Below are 9536 nucleotides of genomic sequence, written 5' to 3'. Positions count from 1 at the left end.
CCTTCCTTCCTTCCTTCCTTCCTTCCTTCCTTCCTTCCTTCCTTCCTTCCTTCCTCCGTCTCTCCCTCTTTCCCTCCCTCCCTCCCCCCTCTCTCTCTCTTCCTTTCTTTCCTTTTTTCTTCCTCCAGTACTAGGTTTGGAACTTAGAACTGTGGTACAGGAATTCAGTTGTGAGATACAAAGAAGCCACATTTTGAGAATCTGAATTGGGAGTCTTTATTAAAAAGCCCAGTGACTGAGAGGAGACACATGTCCCCAAAAACCTTGCAGCCACGAATACATTTAATACTGTTAGGAAACTGAGCCACAAGAGTAGTAAAGAAAGAGCAGAAAAACAATCTCAACAAACCAGATCACCTCTAATGGAGAGTTAAAGAGGGATGCCATGGTAACCTGAGGAGAGTCAGGAGATATAAGGCATGGCACAATGGCAGCTGAGGCACTGGGGCCTAATTAGGGTTACTGTCAGGGGGCAGGGTCATTGGAGGCTCCAGAGCTCAAAGAGTCTTGGAGTTGGTGATACTTTTATGAGGCCCAGGGGAGGGGATTCCATATTCCTCCCGGTGGGGATTTTACATCTCACTAAAGTCCACCACACAGAGACAGCCTCATGTAAAAAGATGAATTTATTGGGGAAGTGGCTAGCTGACCCACCAGGGACGCAGCACAGACTTGGGAGCTGAAACTGCAACCCTGAACAGTCCTCAAGCTGGGGTTTTTAAGGGGTAGGTTACATAGAGTTACATAGACGAGCCATGCAAGGCAGGTTTGGCACATTTTCATTGGTTATAGTTATATGACCTTCAAATTCATTTCTTCTTTATGGTAAATATCATACATAATAATTTGCAATAGGCTGCCCCATAGTAAGACCACTTGATGGTGGTCTTTAATTGGTGGTCTTAAGCCCTGTTACTGAGGCAAGCAAGCAAGGTTACAGAAGCAAAACACAGGAAAACATAGCCTTGAGTCACAGGAGCATAGGCAAAATATAATCTTGACTTGGTCATCATGACTAATACTATCAAAGCTATTGACACCAGTGCAGCTGGTAATAAACCTCAAGGTTGTCAGTAGCCTTCTGCAAGGCTGCCAGCTTGGTAAACTTGATTGAAGGAGAGATGTTCTTTTGCTTTTTAGCAAGGATGGAGAAGCAAAGGCTGACCTGTAGTCATCCTTTATCTGGAGTTTTTCTTTACCAAGAGGTTTTTGCCCTTTATTAATAGCAACTCAGATATTACAGTACAAGTCTGGCAGGTCTGGGAACCTAATGTCCAAGTCTCTGCCCCTGCTTCTTGGAATTCAGGCTTACCTATCACCTGGGGGTGGGGTGGGATTTCACCTCTAAGAGATTTTGGAAAGTCCCTCATCCGTCAAGATGCCAAGACAGTGCCAGTTAGATCCAGTATTAATATTTCAGAACCTCACTCTTGCTAAGCAGGTTCTCTACCACTCAAGTCACACCTCCATCCTCTTTCTTGCTCTACTTATTTTTTCAGGTGGAGTCTCACACACTCTTTTTTCTGGAGCCAACCTAGAGCATGATCCTTCTGTGCCTCTGGCACAGCTGGTATTACAGATGCACACCACCATGCTCTGTCCTCAGAAATGAACTTAAAGCCGTATTCATGTTGATTTATTTTAATTTTAAAGACAGCAATGTGTCATATTATGTTTCATATTTCCATCAAATCTATGAGATATTAAAGCTGAAGAGTGTTAATTTGCTATTAAGGGTGAAAGAAACCTATACAGGTGACAACAGGAAATGACATTTATTGAACTAGTCACTTTCGCACACTGTCACATTTATCTTCCTAACACCATTGTAAGCTTGGATTGGCCTCTGTTTTATATATAAGACTGAATACCACAGAGATGAAAGGGAACTTTCTGTTAGGTCTGCCTGGGAGAATAGCCCTCTCCCGGCTTCCTCTTTACCTGCCTGAAACCACTAATCACCTAACTGTCAATCACCTGACTGTAAGTTGGCAAAGGACCTCATACAATGAAGTCACTTCCCAAACCACCCCAGTCATGCCTCCGTCAGGGACAGTGCGAGGCTCCCCAGGCTCTGAGATCACTTCCAAATCCTCTGTGGTCTCACCTCCCACCTTTCTCTATAATCCCACTCTCCTACAGTCCCTGCCCTCTTTTTCTCTTTTCTTCTCTCTCCATAGGCCTTCATGTTGTGTGGCCCACAGTTTGCTCTCCCCCCAAAAAACTCTTTTCTGCCTGAACCATGTGGTGGTCTCCTTTCACAGAACCTTACACTTCCCACATTTACATAGTTGACCTTTTGGTTAAGTTCTTATACACTTGAGTGAGAAGTTCAAACAGATCTCCTCTGCTAAGATCAGAGAGAGGCTTTAGGGAAGGTAGGAAATTCAAATGGCTGCCTAAGGTGGGCCAACTGTACCATTCCAGGATAAGTATGATAGACCTCTGGAAAAATTATTCCAACCTTTAAGTCTACCCTGTGCTAGTTTATTTCTTTCTGTCCTCAAAAACCAGCTTAAGGGTTTATTCTATCAGGTCTTCATTATGTTTGTTGAACATTGTGTTGATCTGAAATAGAAACCAGCTGTTAGAGAAATACCTCTAGCTTAAGATGTTGGCTTTGGCAGCCACCTGACAGCTCTGGTTTCTGCAGGGTGAACTGTTTTAGGCTACAGTGTACCCTGGTTCTCTGGGAATTCCTTCTTACTGGAGTTCACACTCAGCCCCACATCACCCAGTGCATATCAATTAGTTGTTGTACAGTGTTTATTGAATAAATATGGCGGGCTGGGAAGGTGGCTCAGTGGTAGAGCGCTTGCCTTGCATGCCAGAGGCCCTGGGTTCGATTCCTCAGCACCACATAAGCAAAAAGAAAAAAGCCGGAAGTGGTGCTGTGGCTCAAGTGGTAAAGGGCTAGCCTTCAGCTGAAGAGCTGAGGGTCAGCGCCCAGGTCCAGAGTTCAGGCCCCACAACCGGACCCAAAAAAAAAAAAAAGAATAAATATGGCATCCACCATCATGATGAGTATTCACATGACATTGAGGCTTTAGGGGAAAAAAAGGCTGGTTTCACTTTCCACTTCCCTCAAGGTGCTGGTAATCTGGTTTCCCTGACCTTGAACATGGTGATGAAAATATGAGGGTAATAAGGCATCGAGTCCTTTCTCATGTAGCCTTAGTTAGTCAATGCTAATAATATATTTATGATTTATAGGGTTGTGATTACTCTCTGGAAATACAAAGAAGGAAGAAAAGTGAGTTTGCAAAACAAAAATCAATAAAATAAAAATAGCTCTATGTCTAAGGGTATATCCCGGGATGTCACTAGATTTGTTTTATGAAGGTCTTTAGTTGAGAGGATAGAAAATGAAGGTCTAAATATACCAGAAGATAATTATAGAAACAGATGATCAGACAGGACAGCTACATACAAAAAGCAAAAGCAAACAAAATCCCAAGCATATCACCTGTGCATACTAGCACAGAACAGAGCATACTTTAGGTTCCAAGTGTGTCTTTTTGTTCTTGATGTGCATAAAAATTAACATTGGCCGATGTGGGAGGGAAAAGGAAAGAGGAGGAAATGAATGTTTTATTGTGATCATTTTGGCTGAGGCACTCTGAGATGAGTAGAAACAGTTACTAATAGGTTTTCTTAGGTGAGAGAATTCTGGGAAGGAAGGTCTTTTATGTGGTTCACAACTTTGCTGCCAGTTTTGGCTGGTAGAACTACTGTTTGACCATGACACTCAAGTTACATATTTCTTCTTCTTAGGAGTTTTCCTTAACTTTTCCCCATTCTCACTATCATTTTGTATCATGACAGGACCTTGTAAATATTTTCTTTATGGCATTTTTCATGTTATAGTAATTATTTTTACATGACTAATGCATTGGTTAAGGCTTTCTCTATTTTAGCATAGGATCTAGCAAGTGCTAGAGAGTTGAATAAATGGAATAGAAGGGAATTCTAACTTTATTCGATCCAAAGAATGCTTCTATACCTGTCTGTTCCATAAGAGGTCCCAGAGATGAAGGAACCAAAGCCTTGAAGACCAGTAATCAGAACCCAACACCCCTGTCATTACCAGCTAGTCAAAGGCAAAGGGATAAGAACTGTGTAAGCCAGATTTCCTTGACAAGGTATTTGCAGGACAAGTTACTTCAAGTGTCCAGTCTTCAACAGGAAGACAATAAAAGTAAGAATAATATCATAACCTATTTTACAAATCAATTGTAATAATTAAATGAGATTATGACCTATTCAACAGAGTGCCAGGGGAACTTAGTGATTCCTCTGGAATCAAGATTCATTAAAAACACCAAAGATAGCGTTGTTTAAACATCAAATTTACCTTTTTTTAAAAAAATCTTCTTTTTGATTTTATAAATTTGTTTTTCTTTTTTAAAGGTGAAGATTAAACAAACCTACGTACTCTATCACGGGTGCACTCTACCCTCCATCCTTTTTCATTTAATCCTCCTGCTTCTTTTTTTCTTAAAACTTTAAAAAGTCTTTAAAGATATATATATATATATATATATATATATATATATATATATATAATTAACATTAAGACCAAGCCCAAAGGTGCCCTCCTCTGTGCAGCCCCCTGCTTGCCCCCACACCACAGAATTCATTCCCTGTTTGGTCATTACCAAAGCTATAGCTAAGTCCCAGAGATCTGTGGCTTCTACCTTTTGTGTCTAACCCTGTCTCTTTGGCTAAAATGATTCTTGTTTTCAAAATCACAAGATGAGTGAAAAATATCCTCTTTCTCTATCCTGAGGCCTACAGTTTTGAAACCACCATCTCATGTGAAAGTTTGGTAAAAGCTTAGTCTCAGCAAGCAAGTCTTTTGTTTTTGTTAACTTTATAAGCACGATTATATATAACTTTGTCCTCTCCTTGATGGCAGGGCTGTGACTTTCTCTTCTTATATATGTAGGATCTACCAAACTAAAACACAAGACTTCTTAAAGGTTGTCATCAATTCAAAATACTACCAAATCTTGCAGCACAAACAGGATGTCACTGCAGAATGAGCTAGATATACCAAAATATTTTATTTAAATCATATTTTTATATATCCTTTCCCAGATTGGTATTCTCTCCTGCCTATTTTTATTTGCAAGCAAAATAATGTGCAGAGCAGTTTCACAACTTGTTAGCATACCTACCATTGAAGAATTAAAGGAAGAGAAAGGAGTAAAAAGTACAATAATTCTCTAATACGATTAAAAGTTCTTAGGTAGGATAAAATTAATGACATTATATGAGGTTAGAGAATCTTCTCTGTTTCTTTTGTCCATTCATTGTTCCTTATAAATCATTAGCAAATGAAATGTCTAAATATCAAGAAAACATATAAAAACCTGAATAGATGGTTTATTTCAATGTAAGTAACTTGGAATTGTTATGTGTATATATATATGAAAAACAACTAAAATATTAAGATACCAGGAGTATTTGAAATATACAGGCAGATTAGGTAATATCTAGACATTCATAATTGGAAATAAAATAAAAACAAAATAAACAATTGAATCAAATTTGATACCTACTGTCAAGCAAGTATCAATATTTTCTCCTTCCAGATAATGTATGTGAGATTGGGACTTGAAAGGTGATTATTTCCTGGTATCACCAGAACAATGTCCTCTAACTAAAGCTGTTTTAGGAAACAGGAAACAGTCTATTGTTTAAGATGAAGTTCCTTATTTTGTTTGGGAGTTCACCTAGTTCTGGAGTATACAGGTAAGCTCTTATTATTCTCTCCTTTGGGGCTGACTCCTTTCAGGAAACAGCTGGGGATGGAGAAGACGACTGGGGAAGCTAACTAAAATCATTGATTTCCTTATCTGATTTCCCTACTCTCATTAGAGAAAAGTTATATCTTGGAGTCCCTTTTGCATTTTTCCAAGTAATTCAGGGACTGAGCTCTAGGATTTACTGGTAGAAATTTACCATCTCACCTGACCAATGGGCTCTGCCCAAGAGCAAAAAAAAAATGCAGAAAAATACATCTCTGGGAGCCTGCAGACTGCTCTCAAACACTCATAGTCTAAAATAAAATAACTTCTCTGAATATAAAACACTAAACTGTAGCCTCCTTATATAGCCTTTTGAATTTCAGAAAAAATTAAATTTTAAAAAAGGAATGCATAAGTTTTTGTTTTGTTTTGTTGTTTTTTGCCTGTCCTAGGGCTTGAACTCAGGGCCTGGGTGCTGTCCCTGAGCTTTTTTGCTCAAGGCTAATGCTCAGCCACTTGAGCCACAGCTCCACGTCTGGTTTTCTTTTTTGGTAGTTAAATGGAGATGAGTCTTATGGGTTTTCTTTTCTGGACTGTCTTCAAACTACTCAGCTTTCTGAGTAGTTAGGATTATAGTTATGAACCACCAGTGCCTGGTGAAGAATTCAAGTACATGCAAAATAAATGTTTGGGAATTTGCTATCTTAAAAAAAAAGACTCTCTCCAACTGGTCTCAAATCCCACCCCGACCCAAACCCAATGTGTTTTCTACAGTAATATTTTAGATGGAGATTTATAAAAAGGAAATAATTCTGGTGAGTGGATTGGCAGATCCAGTCCCTGGCTGACACTTACCTGTTTGAGCCACACATTTGTTGTCATCAACTGATTCTTTTCATCCTATGAAAATTAAAATTAAAGTAATACTGTAAGTTAAAATTGGAAGCTATTATTGGTATTTTGTTGTTTCCTCTGGTTACCTTGATAATATTCAGAAGTTCAAAAGATCCTAAACTTAGGAATAATTAAATGGCATGTGATACTAAGGAATTGTGAACATTTTACTTAAAATGAAAAATAATTATTAAAACAAGTAACGGCTCATTGTGGCAATATTTATATAAAACTGCATATAACAGAAGTTTCTTTGATGGCACAAAGCAGAGGAAAATATCTGAACTGAAGATGTTTTGCATGCTATTCTAGAAAGAATCCTGGGGTACAGAGCATCAAGTTGGGCAATGTGCCTTGGGACAGGGGGCTTGGGTTACATGGGACGGTTATTTTAGTGTTGTGGGGACCACAGCAGGATGATTCACTATATTTGGGGACTTAATTTTTTTCCAAGAATTTAAGTATGACCGAAGCATGAGCTCAAGATAAAATGAACACAGAATGTCTGTGATGGGCAAGTTCACAAAGATGACAGCAGTGTTCGCTTTTGAGCTTAGCACTGTCACTGCTGTTCTGTAGGGAAAGAGCTAAAATTACACCAATCAGCCCTGTTCAAGTACCCTCTTCTTCCCTGCTGCCCACCCACCAGGGACAAGGCCCATCCTCCTTATCACATCCACCCTCTATGCAAAAGCCCCCTAGTAACAGTGTCACAACAAAAGTTTACTGTGGCAACCTTTCCCTCTTTCCTCAGGTCATTTCACTGGCTTTTTGGAGCAGATTTTTCTCCTACCATAATTTATTTGCAACATTGAAAATCAGACACAGGGGAAACAAAAAGATAATGCTGAGAGTTACAAACAGGTGTTGTGTTTAGCTTAGTGCCAAGGGTTGCTTACCACATCCACAAGCTGAGATATTTTCAATCCGAAAAAAACTTTTATGGAGTCATTAGAATTTAACACAGGGCGAACCCATTTCTGATAACCTTGGAACAAGTGTCTGAGGAGCGCATCTTCACTTTCAGCTATGGAACCAAATTCTGTAGCATCTGTAAAAGTTATCAGGGAAACAGAATTAAAGGGAGCAGCAGTATAGCTGGTTTGGCATCCTGATTTGGAGCCTTCTGTACTTCTCAATTGGATTCAACAGAGGTAGTTCTGAGTTGTCTAAACTCCTCTCTAGGTTCAGCCCTTCTCTCTACAAACAAACCAGCTAACACCAGCATCTATACCTCTCCCAGCTCTGCTTTCTCATGCAGTTTTCTCTGTTGGGGTGGACACTTTTGTCCCCAGCTCCTGTTTCCAAGGCCTCATTTTTCTTGATCCCTTCTACCTTATTGGGATGTGTTTTCTTATGTGTGATAGGAAGCCAGCTGGAGAAAATGGCATAATCCTTTTCTGTTCTTAAAAGCTCACTCTAACTGCCGTGAGAAAAAGAGAGCAGAAACAAATAGGATCCCTCACAGGAGTGTGTGATTATGGCAGTGCAGGTGGAGAGGATGAGATGTTTTGAAGCACATTAAGATCTAAGAAAGGTGTGGAGCCTAGAATGACTTCATGAATTTCTGCCTGTGTGAGTAAATACTTCTTCCCTCAGGGAATTTCTATCCTGCTCTCCCATTCCCCGGGAAGATTATAGAGTCTCTTGCTGATGGATGGCTCTGGCAGCCTCCCAACTGACCTGCTCCTTTGAGGCAGCCCTAGTTATTAATACCAGTGGAAGCACTGAAGTTTGACAAACGCAAGTGCAAGGCCGTGCCTCTCCCTATCGTTTGCTTGCATTTTAATATGCTTTCTTGTGTGTAAGAGAAAGGGTAGGGGCACAGCCCCAGTTGCAGTCATTTATTGTCTACCCTATGAGGAGTTCTATGCACCTCCAATCACTCCTTTCTTGGTAAAGTGCTTTGAGAAGCTTCAGGTACACTTTGCAGGGGGATATACACTCCTTTGTTTTTCATCCAGCTGACCATACTTGGTATTTGGGGTGGGGGATGTCTCGTATAATCATTGACCATCTGCATGTCTCTTGGGAATTCAGAAACAAACATTATAGTAATAAGTTGCTTAATTAAAAACACAGAATCACTATTTTCTTTGCTTCAGGCCTTCACTCCCTCACTAAGCTGCAACATTTAGTAGATAGGGGATAAAATGGAAAAAGAGCAGCTCTGTCCCTCTCACCTTGTCTGCTTACCTAAACAATTATTGTATGCTAGGAACTAAGCAAGGATATCTTAAAGTCACTTAACCTGAGGAAAACATTTGAGCAAACGAATTCTTAGTATGCAAAATGTGTTTGCAAAAGAAAGTATTTGTCTCAACGATGGACATCTGTTTTGAAAGGAGCACCTGCTTCATTTATCCCACAGATATGCAGACCAGCCTTGAATCTCTAAGCCCAATTGATAAAATAGTGTGACTGGAAGAATGATTAAATGTAACTGGTGTGAGATCCCTTGTCTTAAAGTGAATTTGGCTCAAACCCCAATCTACTTTTCCCAATCTACTGATGATGGAGCACTCACGGCACCTGTTATTAATGGTGCCCACTTCCATGTCATTAATGGTGCCCACTTCCATGTCTGGGTGTGTGCCATCTTTCATATTTGCTTTGCTTTGCTTTACTAATAAACTTTCTTAATCCCTGACTTGATGTGTTCAAAAATTCTTTCTGCAGCAACATGAACTTGCTACCCACACGCCAAGAGAAGGCCTCTTTCTAGAACCTGCCAGGTTACCTTAGTTATGGGAAGGCTCTTCCCTGAGGCAGTCTTGTGGTCCTGCCTTCACTTTGCTCTTTGCTCAAATGTCCTCCTTAAAGAGGTTATTCCAGGTCACATATCTGATTGTATTTTGACTTCTACCAGAGCACTAAATGGCAGCTTCA

The 9536-nt window shown here is 39.9% G+C and overlaps 1 protein-coding gene across 1 annotated transcript in view; it reads right to left on the bottom strand.

Annotated features, from left to right (window-relative positions):
• The window catches only part of Chrnb3 (cholinergic receptor, nicotinic, beta 3 (neuronal)), a 27683-nt gene extending 18454 nt beyond the window's left edge, over positions 1-9229 (bottom strand). The window contains exons 1-3 of the mRNA XM_013024420.1: positions 9175-9229; positions 7547-7698; positions 6609-6653 (exon numbers count right to left, since the gene is read on the bottom strand). Of these exons, the coding sequence (XP_012879874.1) occupies positions 6609-6653; positions 7547-7698; positions 9175-9229 (252 nt within the window). The remainder of the gene's footprint in view (positions 1-6608; positions 6654-7546; positions 7699-9174) is intronic.
• Positions 9230-9536: the final 307 nt, after the last annotated feature.

The sequence above is a fragment of the Dipodomys ordii genome, unplaced genomic scaffold, assembly GCF_000151885.1.
Source record: "Dipodomys ordii isolate 6190 unplaced genomic scaffold, Dord_2.0 Scaffold4, whole genome shotgun sequence".
NCBI lineage: Eukaryota > Metazoa > Chordata > Mammalia > Rodentia > Heteromyidae > Dipodomys > Dipodomys ordii.
Note: the sequence above shows the minus strand (reverse complement) of the source record. Positions and strands in the feature narration are given on the sequence as shown.